Source organism: Oncorhynchus gorbuscha, linkage group LG22 (genome assembly GCF_021184085.1).
Source record: "Oncorhynchus gorbuscha isolate QuinsamMale2020 ecotype Even-year linkage group LG22, OgorEven_v1.0, whole genome shotgun sequence".
NCBI classification, from domain to species: domain Eukaryota; kingdom Metazoa; phylum Chordata; class Actinopteri; order Salmoniformes; family Salmonidae; genus Oncorhynchus; species Oncorhynchus gorbuscha.
In genome coordinates this window covers 47917551-47937550 of record NC_060194.1, presented here as the reverse complement: position 1 = coordinate 47937550, position 20000 = coordinate 47917551, and the positions used below count along the sequence as shown (strand labels likewise).

General features: G+C 45.2%; 1 protein-coding gene across 1 annotated transcript in view; it reads right to left on the bottom strand.

Moving 5' to 3' along the window:
- The window catches only part of LOC124009870 (receptor-type tyrosine-protein phosphatase mu-like), a 30366-nt gene that overhangs the window by 5933 nt on the left and 4433 nt on the right, over positions 1-20000 (bottom strand). The window contains exons 3-4 of the mRNA XM_046322087.1: positions 2999-3124; positions 361-524 (exon numbers count right to left, since the gene is read on the bottom strand). Coding sequence (XP_046178043.1) covers positions 361-524; positions 2999-3124 — 290 coding nt within the window. The remainder of the gene's footprint in view (positions 1-360; positions 525-2998; positions 3125-20000) is intronic.

Here is a 20000-nt window from a genome sequence, read left to right as displayed (position 1 = left end):
AGTGAGTAGTGAGCAGTGAGCAGAGTGAGCAGTGAGTAGTGTGAGCAGTGAGTAGTGTGAGCAGTGAGTAGTGAGCAGTGAGCAGTGAGCAGCGAGCAGTGAGTAGTGAGCAGTGAGCAGTGAGCAGTGAGCAGAGAGCAGTGAGCAGAGAGCAGTGAGCAGTGAGCAGTGAGCAGTGAGCAGTGAGCAGTGAGCAGTGAGCAGTGAGTAGTGAGCAGTGAGCAGGGAGCACAAGAAGGTCAAGAGATGAGAGGAGAAACATCCCCATATAAAGTAGAATCTCCGTAGAAGGTAATTGTGACTTGCAGACAGTGTGTGTATGTCCCTGTGTGTTATGGTGTGTTAGTGTGTGTTACTTACAGACAGTGCACCACAGTGCGTCCCTCTCCTCCATCATACTCCTCCTGCCATTTGTCCACCTGTCTGATGAGCTTGAGGAAGGAGCGTTTGGACATGGGAGTGTCTCGGTACATTGGCCAACCCAGGAACTGGAACTGTTGCACCATACGGTACCCGTCCTGAGGCTGGACAGACAGACAGGTAGATACAGGTTAGCAAAAAGACAGACAGGTAGATACAGGTTAACAAACAGACAGACAGACAGGTTAACAAACAAACAGACAGACAGGCAGGTTAACAAACAGACAGACAGACAGACAGACAGACAGACAGACAGACAGACAGACAGACAGACAGACAGACAGACAGACAGACAGACAGACAGACAGACAGACAGGTTAACAAACAGACAGACAGACAGGTTAACAAACAGACAGACAGGTAGATACAGGTTAACAAACAGACAGACAGATAGATATATACAGTGCCTTGCGAAAGTATTCGGCCCCTTTGAACTTTGCGACCTTTTGCCACATTTCAGGCTTCAAACATCAAGATATAAAATTGTAATCGCAGCAAAAGGTGGCGCTACAAAGTATTAACTTAAGGGGGCTGAATAATTTTGCACGCCGAATTTTTCAGTTTTTGATTTGTTAAAAAAGTTTGAAATATCCAATAAATGTCGTTCCACTTCATGATTGTGTCCCACTTGTTGTTGATTCTTCACAAAAAAATACAGTTTTATATCTTTATGTTTGAAGCCTGAAATGTGACAAAAGGTCGCAAAGTTCAAGGGGGCCGAATACTTTCGCAAGGCACTGTAGGTATTTAGGGTAGTTGGGGTCAGGTGAGGTGGTTGGGGTCAGGTAAGGTAGTTGGGGTCAGGTAAGTTATTTGGGGTCAGGTAAGGTAGTTGGGGTCAGGTGTTTCAGGTAAGGTAGTTGGGGTCAGGTAAGGTAGTTGGGGTCAGGTGTTTCAGGTAAGGTAGTTGGGGTCAGGTAAGGTAGTTGGGGTCAGGTGAGGTATTTGGGGTCAGGTAAGGTATTTGGGGTCAGGTAAGGTATTTGGGGTCAGGTAAGGTAGTTGGGGTCAGGTGTTTCAGGTAAGGTAGTTGGGGTCAGGTAAGGTAGTTGGGGTCAGGTGTTTCAGGTAAGGTAGTTAGGGTCAGGTAAGGTAGTTAGGGTCAGGTATTTCAGGTAAGATAGTTAGGGTCAGGTGAGGTAGTTGGGGTCAGGTGAGGTGGTTGGGGTCAGGTAAGGTAGTTGGGGTCAGGTAAGATAGTTGGGGTCAGGTATTTCAGGTAAGGTAGTTAGGGTCAGGTAAGGTAGTTAGGGTCAGGGAAGGTAGTTAGGGTCAGGTAAGGTAGTTAGGGTCAGGTAAGAGAGTTGGGGTCAGGTAAGAGAGTTAGGGTCAGGTATTTCAGGTAAGGTAGTTAGGGTCAGGTGAGATAGTTAGGGTCAGGTAAGATAGTTAGGGTCAGGTGAGATAGTTAGGGTCAGGTAAGATAGTTAGGGTCAGGTAAGAGAGTTAGGGTCAGGTAAGATAGTTGGGGTCAGGTAAGAGAGTTAGGGTCAGGTAAGATAGTTGGGGTCAGGTAAGAGAGTTAGGTTCAGGTGTTTCAGGTAAGATAGTTAGGGTCAGGTGAGGTAGTTAGGGTCAGGTAAGATAGTTAGGGTCAGGTGTGTCAGGGAAGGTAGTTAGGGTCAGGTAAGGTAGTTGGGGTCAGGTAAGAGAGTTATGGTCAGGTAAGGTAGTTGGTGTCAGGTAAGATAGTTAGGGTCAGGTAAGGTAGTTGGGGTCAGGTAAGATAGTTAGGGTCAGGTAAGGTAGTTGGGGTCAGGTAAGGTAGTTAGGGTCAGGTAAGGTAGTTGGGGTCAGGTAAGATAGTTGGGTTCATGTAAGAGAGTTGGGGTCAGGTGAGATAGTTAGGGTCAGGTGTGTCAGGGAAGGTAGTTAGGGTCAGGTAAGGTAGTTAGGGTCAGGTAAGAGAGTTGGGGTCAGGTAAGAGAGGTAGGGTCAGGTGTTTCAGGTAAGTTAGTTAGGGTCAGGTGAGGTAGTTAGGGTGGTAAGGTAGTCGGGTCAGGTGAGATAGTTGGGGTCAGGTAAGGTAGTTGGGGTCAGGTAAGGTAGTTGGGGTCAGGTAAGATAGTTGGGGTCAGGTAAGGTAGTTGGGGTCAGGTAAGGTAGTTGGGGTCAGGTAAGGTAGTTGGGGTCAGGTAAGGTAGTTGGGGTCAGGTAAGAGAGTTGGGGTCAGGTAAGGTAGTTAGGGTCAGGTAAGGTAGTTGGGGTCAGGTAAGGTAGTTGGGGTCAGGTAAGGTAGTTGGGGTCAGGTAAGGTAGTTGGGGTCAGGTAAGATAGTTGGGGTCAGGTGTGTCAGGTAAGGTAGTTGGGGTCAGGTAAGGTAGTTGGGGTCAGGTAAGGTAGTTGGGGTCAGGTAAGGTAGTTGGGGTCAGGTAAGATCGTTGGGGTCAGGTAAGATAGTTAGTGTCAGGTAAGGTAGTTATGATCAGGTGTTTCAGGTAAGGTAGTCGGGGTCAGGTAAGGTAGTTGGGGTCAGGTAAATTCAGGTAGGTACCTGTACTGCTGTAGCTACACAGAGTAGCTAGTAGAGAGTGTTAGCTAATTTTCCCATAGTGCCATGGTGTTTGTGTGTGCGTACCCGTGCTGCGTTGTAGATCCGGAATATTCTACTGATTATGTCCTCCTCCAGATCAGCTGAGACAAACTCCACTTGGATTGGCCCATGGCGATGCACGCCGTTCTCTGGCCAGTACTGAGGACAGAGCTAACGCACACACAACACACACACGACGCACACATAACACACACACAACACACACACAACACACACACAACACACACAGAAAGGATACGGAGAGAAAAGAGGCTTTCAGGTGGAACAGGAAGCAAAAGGTTTGAAAAATATAAACATTTTATATTTACAACTACCTTACCTGACCCTAACAACCTTACCTGACCCTAACTACCTTACCTGACCCTAACTACCTTACCTGACCCCAACTACCTTACCTGACACACCTGACCCCAACTACCTTACCTGACCCCAACTACCTTACCTGACCCTAACTACCTTACCTGACCCTAACTACCTTACCTGTCCCCAACTACCTTACCTGACCCCAACTACCTTAACTACCTTACCTGACCCCAACTACCTTACCTGACCCTAACTACCTTACCTGACCCTAACTTACCTGACCCTAACTACCTTACCTGTCCCCAACTACCTTACCTGACCCTAACTACCTTACCTGACCCTAACTACCTTACCTGTCCCCAACTACCTTACCTGTCCCCAACTACCTTACCTGACACACCTGACCCCAACTACCTTACCTGACCCCAACTACCTTACCTGACCCTAACTACCTTACCTGACCCTAACCTACCTTACCTGACCCCAACTACCTTACCTGACACCTGACACACCTGACCCCAACTACCTTACCTGACCCCAACTACCTTACCTGACCCTAACTACCTTACCTGACCCTAACTACCTTACCTGACCCTAACTACCTTACCTGACCCTAACTACCTTACCTGACACACCTGACCCCAACTACCTTACCTGACCCTAACTACCTTACCTGACCCTAACTACCTTACCTGACACACCTGACCCCAACTACCTTACCTGACCCCAACTACCTTACCTGACCCCAACTACCTTACCTGACACACCTGACTCTAACTACCTTACCTGACCCCAACTACCTTACCTGACCCCAACTACCTTACCTGACCCCAACTACCTTACCTGACCCCAACTAACTTACCTGACCCCAACTACCTCACCTGACCCCAACTACCTCACCTGACCCCAACTACCTGACCCTACCTGACCCCAACTACCTTACCTGACCCCAACTAACTTACCTGACCCTAACTACCTTACCTGACCCTAACTACCTTACCTGACCCTAACTACCTTACCTGACCCTAACTACCTTACCTGACCCTAACTACCTTACCTGACCCTAACTACCTTACCTGACACACCTGACCCCAACTACCTGACCCCAACTACCTTACCTGACCCTAACTACCTTACCTGACCCTAACTACACCTGACCCCAACTACCTTACCACACCTGACCCCAACTACACCTGACCCTAACTACCTTACCTGACCCCAACTACCTTACCTGACCCCAACTACCTTACCTGACCCCAACTACCTCACCTGACCCTACCTGACCCCAACTACCTCACCTGACCCCAACTACACCTGACCCCAACTACCTTACCTGACCCCAACCTGACCTTACCTGACCCCAACTACCTTACCTGACCCTAACTACCTTACCTGACCCTAACTACCTTACCTGACCCTAACTACCTTACCTGACCCTAACTACCTTACCTGACCCTAACTATCTTACCTGACCCTAACTACCTTACCTAACCCCAACTACCTTACCTGACCCCAACTATCTTACCTGTCCCCAACTACCTTACCTGACACACCTGACCCCAACTACCTTACCTGACCCCAACTACCTTACCTGACCCCAACTACCTTACCTGACACACCTGACCCCAACTACCTTACCTGACCCCAACTACCTTACCTGACCCCAACTACCTTACCTGACACACCTGACCCCAACTACCTTACCTGACCCTAACTACCTTACCTGACCCTAACTATCTTACCTGTCCCCAACTACCTTACCTGACACACCTGACCCCAACTACCTTACCTGACCCCAACTACCTTACCTGACCCCAACTACCTTACCTGACACACCTGACCCCAACTACCTTACCTGACCCCAACTACCTTACCTGACCCTAACTACCTTACCTGACCCTAACTACCTTACCTAACCCCAACTACCTTACCTGTCCCCAACTACCTTACCTGACACACCTGACCCCAACTACCTTACCTGACCCCAACTACCTTACCTGACCCTAACTACCTTACCTGACCCTAACTACCTTACCTGACCCCAACTACCTTACCTGACACACCTGACCCCAACTACCTTACCTGACCCTAACTACCTTACCTGACCCTAACTACCTTACCTGTCCCCAACTACCTTACCTGTCCCCAACTACCTTACCTGACACACCTGACCCCAACTACCTTACCTGACCCCAACTACCTTACCTGACCCTAACTACCTTACCTGACCCTAACTACCTTACCTGACCCCAACTACCTTACCTGACACACCTGATCCCAACTACCTTACCTGACCCTAACTACCTTACCTGACCCTAACTACCTTACCTGACACACCTGACCCCAACTACCTTACCTGACCCCAACTACCTTACCTTACCCCAACTACCTTACCTGACACACCTGACTCTAACTACCTTACCTGACCCCAACTACCTTACCTGACCCCAACTACCTTACCTGACCCCAACTACCTCACCTGACCCCAACTAACTTACCTGACCCCAACTACCTCACCTGACCCCAACTACCTCACCTGACCCCAACTACCTTACCTGACCCCAACTACCTTACCTGACCCCAACTAACTTACCTGACCCTAACTACCTTACCTGACCCTAACTACCTTACCTGACCCTAACTACCTTACCTGACCCTAACTACCTTACCTGTCCCCAACTACCTTACCTGACCCTAACTACCTTACCTGACCCTAACTACCTTACCTGACCCCAACTACCTTACCTGACCCCAACTATCTACCTGACCCCAACTACCTTACCTGACCCTAACTACCTTACCTGTCCCCAACTACCTTACCTGACACCAACTACCTTACCTGACACACCTGACCCCAACTACCTTACCTGACCCCAACTACCTTACCTGACACACCTGACTCTAACTACCTTACCTGACCCTAACTACCTTACCTGACCCCAACTATCTTACCTGACCCCAACTATCTTACCTGACCCCAACTATCTTACCTGACCCTAACTACCTTTCCTGACCCTAACTATCTTACCTGACCCTAACTATCTCACCTGACCCCAACTATCTTACCTGACCCTAACTACCTTTCCTGACCCTAACTATCTTACCTGACCCTAACTATCTTACCTGACCCTAACTATCTCACCTGACCCCAACTATCTTACCTGACCCTAACTACCTTTCCTGACCCTAACTATCTTACCTGACCCTAACTACCTTACCTGACCCTAACTATCTTACCTGACCCTAACTACCGTACCTGACCCTAACTACCTTACCTGACCCCAACTCCCTTACCTGACACACCTGTCGACTGAATTATGTTTCCTAATATTTAATAAAATAATCTAATTTTAAGTGTTAATTTCTTAACTAACTCATCAACGTGTTTTTTTTTTAAGATAGCTTTTTGTTCGATCCAGATAACCAGATATTTATATGCGTGGACACGATCAATGAGGTTACCATCCAACCTACATATACATAAATCATAATAATAATTTTGCACACCCAATTTTTCAGTTTTTGATTTGTTAAAAAAGTTTGAAATATCCAATAAATGTCGTTCCACTTCATGATTGTGTCCCACTTGTTCTTGATTCTTCACAAAAAATACAGTTTTCTATCTTTATGTTTGAAGCCTGAAATGTGGCAAAAGGTCGCAAAGTTCAAGGGGGCCGAATACTTTCGCAAGGCACTGTACATAAATCATCAGATACATTAAAAAAATAATATATATATATTTTTTTAAATACGTGCATTGGAGATGAACATATATATATATACATATACTTAACAAACATGAAAACGTAGCTCCACACACAACGCTGAGACCTTTAAAACCATCTGGAATTGAACTGATAAAGGCTAAAGCAACATTGAGTTAGCTGACATTTTGTATTAATTGGTGCTTGGTGCAGTCTGACTGGGACCTGACTGCCCTCGACCAGCACAAAAACATCCTGTGGCGGACTGCAATAGCATCGAATAGCCCCGTGATATGCAACTGTTCAGGGAAGTCAGGAACCAATACACGCAGTCAGTCAGGAAAGCTAAGGCCAGCTTCTTCAGGCAGAAGTTTGCATCCTGTAGCTCCAACTCCAAAAGTTCTGGGACACTGTGAAGTCCATGGAGAACAAGAGCACCTCCTCCCAGCTGCCCACTGCACTGAGGCTAGGAAACACGGTCTCCACCGATAAATCCATGATTATCGAAAACTTCAATAAGCACTTCTCAACGGCTGGCCATGCCTTCCGCCTGGCTACTCCAACCTCGGCCAACAGCTCCGCCCCCCCCGTAGCTCCTCACCCAAGCCTCTCCAGGTTCTCCTTTACCCAAATCCAGATAGCAGATGTTCTGAAAGAGCTGCAAAACCTGGACCCGTACAAATCAGCTGGGCTTGACAATCTGGACCCGCTATTTCTGAAACTATCTGCCGCCATTGTCGCAACCCCTATTACCAGCCTGTTCAACCTCTCTTTCATATCGTCTGAGATCCCCAAGGATTGGAAAGCTGCCGCAGTCATCCCCTCTTCAAAGGGGAGACACCCTGGACCCAAACTGTTACAGACCTATATCCATCCTGCCCTGCCTATCTAAGGTCTTCGAAAGCCAAGTCAACAAACAGGTCACTGACCATCTCGAATCCCACCGTACCTTCTCCGCTGTGCAATCTGGTTTCCGAGCCGGTCACGGGTGCACCTCAGCCACACTCAAGGTACTAAACGATATCATAACCGCCATCGATAAAAGACAGTACTGTGCAGCCGTCTTCATCGACCTCGCCAAGGCTTTCGACTCTGTCAATCACCATATTCTTATCGGCAGACTCAACAGCCTCGGTTTTTCGGATGACTGCCTTGCCTGGTTCACCAATTACTTTGCAGACAGAGTTCAGTGTGTCAAATCGGAGGGCATGCTGTCCGGTCCTCTGGCAGTCTCTATGGGGGTGCCACAGGGTTCAATTCTCGGGCCGACTCTTTTCTCTGTGTATATCAATGATGTTGCTCTTGCTGCGGGCGATTCCCTGATCCACCTCTACGCAGACGACACCATTCTATATACTTTCGGCCCGTCATTGGACACTGTGCTATCTAAACTCCAAACGAGCTTCAATGCCATACAGCACTCCTTCCGTGGCCTCCAACTGCTCTTAAACGCGAGTAAAACCAAATGCATGCTTTTCAACCGATCGCTGCCTGCACTCGCATGCCCGACTAGCATCACCACCCTGGATGGTTCCGACCTTGAATATGTGGACATCTATAAGTACCTAGGTGTCTGGCTAGACTGCAAACTCTCCTTCCAGACCCACATCAAACATCTCCAATCGAAAATCAAATCAAGAGTCGGCTTTCTATTCCACAACAAAGCCTCCTTCACTCACGCTGCCAAGCTTACCTAGTAAAACTGACTATCCTACCGATCCTCGACTTCGGCGATGTCATCTACAAAATGGCTTCCAACACTCTACTCAGCAAACTGGATGCAGTCTATCACAGTGCCATCCGTTTTGTCACTAAAGCACCTTATACCACCCACCACTGCGACTTGTATGCTCTAGTCGGCTGGCCCTCACTACATATTCGTCGCCAGACCCACTGGCTCCAGGTCATCTACAAGTCCATGCTAGGTAAAGCTCCGCCTTATCTCAGTTCACTGGTCACGATGGCAACACCCATCCGTAGCACGCGCTCCAGCAGGTGTATCTCACTGATCATCCCTAAAGCCAACACATCATTTGGCCGCCTTTCGTTCCAGTACTCTGCTGCCTGTGACTGGAACGAATTGCAAAAATCGCTGAAGTTGGAGACTTTTATCTCTCACCAACTTCAAACATCAGCTATCCGAGCAGCTAACCGATCGCTGCAGCTGTACATAGTCTATAGGAAAATAGCCCACCCATTTTCACCTACCTCATTCCCATACTGTTTTTATACTGTTTTTATTTATTTATTTTTCTGCTCTTTTGCACACCAATATCTCTACCTGTACATGACTATCTGATCATTTATCACTCCAGTGTTAATCTGCAAAATTGTATTATTCGCCTACCTCCTCATGCCTTTTGCACACATTGTATATAGACTGCCCATTTTTTTCTACTGTGTTATTGACTTGTTAATTGTTTATTCCATGTGTAACTCTGTGTTGTCTGTTCACACTGCTATGCTTTATCTTGGCCAGGTCGCAGTTGCAAATGAGAACTTGTTCTCAACTAGCCTACCTGGTTAAATAAAGGTGAAATAAAAAAATAAAAAAAATATAATATCTTTCATTCTGTTTTTCTTCTTCTCTCTCCATTTCATGTGACAGGTATCATTCTTCTCAACAACCAAACAAACAACAAAATCCACCTGTTTCCTTCTTTTTTTTTAAACCCCCAGGAAACCCATAGTTTCTTCTTGCGTGTAAAAGAATAGGTGATCAAAAGATGTTCAGGGGGAGAATGGATGTGATACGGAACGTGGTACCAACTCTTTGCTTTGACAGTTAAAAACTGTGAGAGTAGTAAACCCCGAGGGGGACAGGCTCATAAGAGCAGGGAAATACCCACGTCTACCCTCTCTGGAGAGACAGACGAGGTAGAAACGATACCACATACACCTGTATAGTCAAGGAAATACCCACGTCTACCCTCTCTGAAGAGACAGACGAGGTAGAAACGATACAACATACACCTGTATAGTCAGTATATTACCTATACCACATACACCTGTATAGTCAGTATATTACCTAGACAACATACACCTGTATAGTCAGTATATTACCTAGAACACATACACCTGTATAGTCAGTATATTACCTAGAACACATACACCTGTATAGAACACATCACCTGTATAGTCAGTATATTACCTAGAACACATACACCTGTATAGTCAGTATATTACCTAGAACACATACACCTGTATAGTCAGTATATTACCTAGAACACATACACCTGTATAGTCAGTATATTACCTAGAACACATACACCTGTATAGTCAGTATATTACCACATACACCTGTAGAACACATATACACCTGTATAGTCAGTATATTACCTAGAACACATACACCTGTATAGTCAGTACATTACCTATACCACATACACCTGTATAGTCAGTATATTACCTAGAACACATACACCTGTATAGTCAGTATATTACCTAGAACACATACACCTGTATAGTCAGTACATTACCTATACCACATACACCTGTATACTGTATAGTCAGTATATTACCTAGACCACATACACCTGTATACTGTATAGTCAGTATATTACCTAGACCACATACACCTGTATACTGTATAGTCAGTATATTACCTATACCACATACACCTGTATAGTCAGTATATTACCTAGACCACATACACCTGTATAGTCAGTATATTACCTAGACCACATACACCTGTATAGTCAGTATATTACCTATACCACATACACCTGTATAGTCAGTATATTACCTATACCACATACACCTGTATAGCCAGTATATTACCTATACACCACATACACCTGTATAGTCAGTATATTACCTAGACCACATACACCTGTATAGTCAGTATATTACCTATACCACATACACCTGTATAGTCAGTATATTACCTAGACCACATACACCTGTATAGTCAGTATATTACCTAGACCACATACACCTGTATAGTCAGTATATTACCTATACCACATACACCTGTATAGTCAGTATATTACCTAGACCACATACACCTGTATAGTCAGTATATTACCTAGACCACATACACCTGTATAGTCAGTATATTACCTATACCACATACACCTGTATAGTCAGTATATTACCTATACCACATACACCTGTATAGTCAGTATATTACCTATACAACATACACCTGTATAGTCAGTATATTACCTATACCACATACACCTGTATAGTCAGTACATTACCTATACCACATTCACCTGTATAGTCAGTATATTACCTAGAACACATACACCTGTATAGTCAGTATATTACCTAGAACACATACACCTGTATAGTCAGTACATTACCTATACCACATACACCTGTATACTGTATAGTCAGTATATTACCTAGACCACATGCACCTGTATACTGTATAGTCAGTATATTACCTAGACCACATACACCTGTATACTGTAAAGTGAGTACATTAGTCAGTATATTACCTAGATCACATACACCTGTATACTGTATAGTCAGTATATTACCTAGATCACATACACCTGTATACTGTATAGTCAGTATATTATCTAGATCACATACACCTGTATACTGTATAGTCAGTATATTACCTAGATCACATACACCTGTATAGTCAGTATATTATCTAGATCACATACACCTGTATACTGTATATTACCTCAGTATATTATCTAGATCACATATTACCTATACAACATACACTGTATAGTCAGTATATTACCTAGATCACATACACCTGTATACTGTATAGTCAGTATATTATCTAGATCACATACACCTGTATACTGTATAGTCAGTATATTACCTAGATCACATACACCTGTATACTGTATAGTCAGTATATTACCTAGATCACATACACCTGTATAGTCAGTATATTATCTAGATCACATACACCTGTATACTGTATAGTCAGTATATTACCTAGATCACATACACCTGTATAGTCAGTATATTATCTAGATCACATACACCTGTATACTGTATAGTCAGTATATTATCTAGATCACATACACCTGTATACTGTATAGTCAGTATATTACCTAGATCACATACACCTGTATAGTCAGTATATTACCTAGATCACATACACCTGTATAGTCAGTATATTACCTAGATCACATACACCTGTATACTGTATAGTCAGTATATTACCTAGACCACATACACCTGTATAGTCAGTATATTACCTAGATCACATACACCTGTATACTGTATAGTCAGTATATTACCTAGACCACATACACCTGTATAGTCAGTACATTACCTATACCACATACACCTGTATACTGTATAGTCAGTATATTACCTAGACCACATACACCTGTATACTGTATAGTCAGTATATTACCTAGACCACATACACCTGTATACTGTATAGTCAGTATATTACCTATACCACATACACCTGTATACTGTATAGTCAGTATATTACCTATACCACATACACCTGTATAGCCAGTATATTACCTATACCACATACACCTGTATACTGTATAGTCAGTATATTAACTAGACCACATACACCTGTATACTGTAAAGTGAGTACATTAGTCAGTATATTACCTAGATCACATACACCTGTATACTGTATAGTCAGTATATTACCTATACCACATACACCTGTATACTGTATAGTCAGTATATTACCTAGATCACATACACCTGTATACTGTATAGTCAGTATATTACCTAGACCACATACACCTGTATACTGTATAGTCAGTATATTAACTAGACCACATACACCTGTATACTGTAAAGTGAGTACATTAGTCAGTATATTACCTAGATCACATACACCTGTATACTGTATAGTCAGTATATTAACTATACCACATACACCTGTATACTGTATAGTCAGTATATTACCTAGATCACATACACCTGTATACTGTATAGTCAGTATATTAACTATACCACATACACCTGTATACTGTATAGTCAGTATATTACCTATACCACATACACCTGTATAGTCAGTATATTAACTAGACCACATACACCTTTATAGTCAGTATATTACCTATACATACACCTGTATACTGTATAGTCAGTATATTATCTAGACAACATGCACACACAGCAGAAAAGTTGACACAGAGAAATGCAGTGCACATAGACACACACTCAAACATCACCTGCATAACAAGCAGGGCAAACACACACACGCACGCACGCACGCACGCACGCACGCACGCACGCACGCACGCACGCACGCACGCACGCACGCACGCACACACACACACACACACACACACACACACACACACACACACACACACACACACACACACACACACACACACACACACACACAGAGAGCGCAGCACCACATAAACAAAGAGATTGCAGAAATACAGGTGGAAGAAAACCTCCTATCTCTGCCTCCTCTGAGAGCCAATCAGAAACCTCCTATCTCTGCCTCCTCTGAGAGCCAATCAGAACGACAAATTCAACAGATGCAAAACAAAGCTACTGATGGAGCGAAAGTTACTCCAACTCCCTTCCTCCCTCACCTCTCTTCTTCTCCCTCCCTCCCCCGCTCCCCCTCTCTGCTCCCCTCCTCTCCCTTCTCTTCTTCTCCCTCCCCTCTCTGCTCCCCTCCTCTCCCTTCTCTTCTTCTCCCTCCCCCTCTCTGCTCCCCTCCTCTCCCCTTCTCTTCTTCTCCCCTCCCCCGCTCCCCCTCTCTGCTCTCCTCCTCTCCCTTCTCTTCTTCTCCCCTCCCCCGGCCCCCCTCTCTGCTCCCCTCCTCTCCCTTCTCTTCTTCTCCCTCCCCTGCTCCCCCCTCTCTGCTCCCCTCCTCTCCCTTCTCTGCTTCTCTCCTCTCCTCTGCCCCCTCCCTCCCTCCCTCTCCCTTATTTGCTCCCCTCTTCTCCCTCCCTCCTCTCCTCTCCCTTTCACCCCTCTCTTCTCTCCTCCCTTACATTCCCCTCTTCTTCTCTCATCCCCCTCTTCTTCTCCCTCCCCTCATCTCTACCTCCCTCCTCACCTCTCCCTTTTACTCACCTCTCTTCTTCTCCCTCCCCTCCTCTCCATTTCTCCCCCTCTCGCAATTCCTCTAACTTCCTTCCTCACATAACTTTTTCTCTTTCCCTTCCTCTCTACCCCCCCCTCCCCCTCCCCCCATCGCTCCACCTGAGCTACAGTGAGAATATTGAATGAAAGGCCCTGCCAGCGCGTGTGTGTCAGCTAGCCAGTCAGTCACCCAGGGAGAGAGAGGAGAGAGCAGCCCAGCCAGAGGCTTTGATCCCTGGGTGTGATGACAGGGCCTGGGGCCTGGAGGGCTGGAGCTGCCGGAGAGATCTTCCACTGATTTCTGTCTATCTATTTTATCTACCATCTATAATCCTGTCCTGTCTATTTGACTGATGCTGAAGATTTACAAAGCTATGGGATTTTTTATATTTTTTATTATTTGTCATTATTGACTATATATTTATCCTATACCTTCAGAACCAGGTACTGCAGTGACACCTCTTGCACTGAGAATCAGTGTCTTGGACCACGGCACCACTCGGGAGCTACCCCTTGACCTATTCCACATTCTGTTTTGTTACAGCATGAATTCAAAATGGATTAAATACCTTTTTTCCCCCTCACCCATCTACACACAATACCCTATCATGACAAAGTGAAAACATGTTTTGTGACATTTTTGCAAATTCATTGAAAATGAAACACAGAAATATCTAATTTACATAAGTATTCACACCCCTTAGTCAATACTTTATAGAAGCACCTTTGGTAGAGATTAAAGCTGTGAGTCTTTCTGGGTAAGTCTCGAAGAGATTTCCACACCTGGATTGAGCAACATTTACCAAATATTATTTTCAAAATTCTTCAAACTCTGTCAAATGGGTAGTTGATCATTGCTAGACAGACGTTTTCACGTCTTGCCGTAGATTTTCAAGTAGATTTCAGTCAATACTGTAACTAGTCCACTCAGGAACATTCACTGTTTTCTTGGTAAGCGACTCCTGTCACGTTCTGACCTTTATTTCCTTTGTTTTGTCTTTATTTAGTATGGTCAGGGCGTGAGTTGGGGTGGGCAGTCTATGTGTGTTTTTCTATATTTAGTATGGTCAGGGCGTGAGTTGGGGTGGGCAGTCTATGTGTGTTTTTCTATATTTAGTATGGTCAGGGCGTGAGTTGGGGTGGGCAGTCTATGTTTGTTTTTCTATGATTTGGGGATTTCTATGTTTTGGCCTAGTATGGTTCTCAATCAGAGGCAGGTGTCATTAGTTGTCTCTGATTGAGAATCATACTTAGGTAGCCTGGGTTGCACTGTTTGTTTGTGGGTGATTGTCTATGCTAGTTGCTTGTGTTCAGCACAGGTCTCATTATAGCTTCACGGTCGTTATTTGTTTATGGTTTTTGTATTCAGTGTTCAGTACTTTCTTTAATTAAATATTCATCATGAACACACACCACGCCACATTTTAGTCCTCCGACCTCTTCATCTGAAGAGGAGGAAGACCGTGACAACTCCAGTGTAGGTTTGGCCTTGTGTTTATAGGTTATTGTCCTACTGCAAGAAATGTGGCAAAGCAATTCATTGTTGCAAACAGGAAGCATGTCTTGGAATATCTTTTATCTGTACAGACTTCCTTCTTTTCACTCTGTCATTTAGGTTAGTATTGCGGAGTAATTACAGCGTTGTTGATCCCATCCTCAGTTTTCTGCTATCACAGCCATACAACTCTGTAACTGTTGGCCTCATGGTGAAAATCCCTGAGAGGTTTCCTTCCTCTCTGGCAACTGAGTTAGGAAGGACGCCTGTATCTTTGTATTGACTGGGTGTATTGATACACCATCCAAAATGTAATGAATAACTTCACCGCTCAGAGGGATATTCAATGTCTGTTTTTTATTTTATTTTTGCCCATCGACCAATAGGTGCCCTTCTTTGCAAGGAATTTGGAAACCTCTCTGTTCTTAGTGGTTGAAATTCACTGGTCGACTGAGGGACCTTACAGATAATTGTATGTGTGGGGTACAGAGATGAGGGACCTTACAGATAACTGGGGTGTATACAACACTATCTAATCTATCCAATATATCATATCTATCCTACCTATCCTATCCTACCTATCCTATCCATCCTATCCTATCCTACCTATCCTATCCTACCCATCCTATCCTATCCTACCTATCCTATCCTACCTATCCTATCCTACCTATCCTATCCTATCCTACCTATCCTATCCTACCTATCCTACCCATCCTATCCTATCCTACCTATCCTATCCTACCTATCCTATCCTATCCTACCTATCCTATCCTATCATATCCTATCCTATCCTATCCTATCCTATCCTATCCTACCCATCCTATCCTATCCTACCTATCCTATCCTACCCATCCTATCCTATCCCATCCCATCCTATCCTATCCCATCTGTCATATCCTATCCTATCCATCCTATCCTATCCTATCCTATCCTATCCATCATATCCATCCTATCCTATCCTATCCTATCCTATCCTATCCATCCTATCCTATCCCATCTGTCATATCCTATCCTATCCATCCTATCCTATCCTATCCTATCCATCCTATCCTATCCCATCTGTCATATCCTATCCTATCCATCCCATCCCATCCTATCCCATCTGTCATATCCTATCCTATCCATCCTATCCTATCCTATCCTATCCATCATATCCATCCTATCCTATCCTATCCTATCCTATCCTATCCTATCCTATCCTATCCTATCCTATCCATCCTATCCTATCCCATCTGTCATATCCTATCCTATCCATCCTATCCTATCCTATCCTATCCTATCCTATCCTATCCATCCTATCCTATCCTATCCTATCCTATCCTATCCTATCCATCCTATCCTACCCATCCTATCCTATCCTACCCATCCTATCCTATCCTACCTATCCTATCCTACCCATCCTATCCTATCCTATCCATCCTATCCTATCCTATCCTATCCATCATATCCTATCCTATCATATCCTATCCTATCATATCCTATCCTATCCTACCCATCCTATCCTACCCATCCTATCCTATCCTATCCATCCCATCCCATCCCATCCTATCCCATCTGTCATATCCTATCCTATCCTATCCTATCCTATCCTATCCTATCCTATCCTATCCTATCCATCATATCCTATCCTATCATATCCTATCCTATCCTATCCTATCCTACCCATCCTATCCTATCCTACCTATCCTATCCTACCCATCCTATCCTATCCTATCCATCCCATCCTATCCTATCCTATCCTACCCATCCTATCCAATATATAATTTCCTATCCAATGTATCCTATTCTATCCTATCCTACCCATCCTATCCTATCCTATCCTATCCTATCCTATCCTATCCTATCCTATCCTATCCTATCCTACCTATCCTATCCTATCCCATCTGTCATATCCTATCCTTGTCATGTTTTGTCTTATTTTGTCTTGTCATTTTGCTTTTCCCTCTGTTCGTTTTCCCCCTGCTGGTCTTTTTAGGTTCATTCCCCTTTTTCTCTCTCTCTTCCTCTCTCTCTTCTCTCTATCGTTCCGTTCCTGCTCCCAGCTGTTCCTATTCCCCTAATCAATCATTTAGTCTTCCCACACCTGTTCCCTATCCTTTTCCCTGATTAGAGTCCCTATTTCTCCCCTTGTTTTCCGTTTCTGCCCTGTCGGATCCTTGTCTATTGTTCACCGTGCTGTGTCTGTGTATCGCCCTGTCGTGTCGTGTTTCCCTCAGATGCTGCGTGGTGAGCAGGTGTCTGAGTCTGCTACGTTCAAGTGCCTTCCCGAGGCAACCTGCAGTTCTTGATCGAGTCTCCAGTCTGTTCTCGTCATTACGAGTGGAATTATGTCTTATGATTGTAGAATTACTTTACTGGATTAAAGACTCTGTTTTCGCCAAGTCGCTTTTGGGTCCTCATTCACCTGCATGACAGAAGGATCCAACCAGTATGGACCCAGCGACTATGGATTCTCTCTACTCTACTCTCGAGTTCCAGGGAGCGATGCTCGGCAGACACGAGCAGGAATTGTCTGCTGCTCGGCATGCCGTTGAGACCCTGGCCGCTCAGGTCTCCGACCTCTCAGGACAGTATCAGAGTCTTCGTCTCGTGCCACCAGCTACTTCCGGGTCTTCCGAGCCTCCGGAACCTAGGGTTAATAACCCACCATGTTATTCTGGGCAGCCCACTGAGTGCCGCTCCTTTCTCACCCAGTGTGATATAGTGTTCTCTCTCCAACCCAACACATACTCAAGAGAGAGAGCTCGGATTGCCTACGCATATCACTCCTTACTGGTCGGGCTCGGCAGTGGGGCACAGTTATCTGGGAGGCAAGCGCTGAGTGTACTAACAATTATCTGAACTTTAAAGAGGAGATGATAAGAGTTTTTGATCGTTCAGTTTTTGGGAAAGAAGCTTCTTGGTCCCTGTCTTCCCTATGTCAAGGTAATCGATCCATAACGGATTACTCTATAGAGTTTCGCACTCTTGCTGCCTCCAGTAACTGGAACGAGCAGGCGTTGCTCGCTCGTTTTCTGGAGGGACTCCACGCTAAGGTTAAGGATGAGATTCTCTCTCGGGAGGTTCCATCCAGCGTGGATTCTTTGATTGAACTCGCTATTCGCATTGAACGACGGGTAGATCTTCGTCACCGAGCTCATAGAAGAGAGCTCGCGTTAACTGTGTCTCCCCTCTCTCGGACACTACCATCTTTCCCCACTGACTCAGGTGTTGAGCCCATGCAGCTGGGGGGTATTCGCATCTCGACTAAGGAGAGGGAACGGAGAATCACCAACCGCCTCTGTCTCTATTGCAGTTCCGCTGGTCATTTTGTCATTTCATGTCCAGTTAAAGGCCAGAGCTCATCAGTAAGCGGAGGGCGACTGATAAGCGCTACTAGACGGTCCTCTCCGTCAAGTACCTGTACTACTTTACCGGTCCATCTACGCTGGACCGGATCGGCAGCTTCCTGCAGTGCATTAATAGACTCTGGGGCGGAGGGCTGTTTTATGGACGAAGCCTGGGCTCGGGAACATGACATTCCTCTCAGACAGTTAGGGAGCCCACGGTCATGTTCGCCTTGGATGGTAGTCCTCTCCCCAGTATATTATGTGAAACACTACCTTTAACCCTCACTGTATCTGGTAACCATAGTGAGACCATTTCTTTTTGATTTTTTGTTCACCTTTTACACCTGTTGTTTTGGGTCATCCCTGGCTAGTGTGTCATAATCCTTCTTTTGATTGGTCTAGTAATTCTATCCTTTCCTGGAACGTTTCTTGTCATGTGAAGTGTTTAATGTCTGCTATTTCTCCTGTTTGTTCTGTCCCCTCTTCTCAGGAGGAACCTGGTGATTTGACAGGAGTGCCGGAGGAATATCATGGTCTGCGCACGGTCTTCAGTCGGTCCAGAACCAACTCCCTTCCTCCTCACCGGTCGTATGATTGTTGTTCTGATCGCTTCAAGAAGCGTTTTGCATCCGCTCCTATCCTTGTTGCACCTGACGTCACTAAACAGTTTATTGTTGAGGTTGACGCGTCGGGGGTGGGCGTGGGAGCCATTCTGTCCCAGCGCTCCGATACTGACGATGGGGTCCACCCTTGTGCGTATTTTTCTCATCGCCTGTCACCGTCGGAACGTAACTATGATGTGACTAACCGCGAACTGCTCGCCATCCGTTTAGCCCTAGGCAAATGGCGATAGTGGTTGGAGGGGGCGACCGTTCCTTTTGTCGTTTGGACTGACCAAAAGAACCTTGAGTACATCCGTTATGCCAAACGACTGAATGCGCGTCATGCTCGTTGGGCGTTGTTTTTCGCTCGTTTCGAGTTCGTTATTTCTTATTGCCCGGGTACTAAGAACACCAAGCCTCATGCTTTATCCCGTCTCTTTAGTTCTGCTGTGGCTTCTACCGATCCCGAGGGATCCTTCCTGTTGGGCGTGTTGTCGGGTTGACAGTCTGGGGAATTGAAAGACAGGTTAAGCAAGCACTCACGCACACTGCGTCCCGCGCGCTTGTCCTAGTAACCTTCTTTTCGTTCCTGTT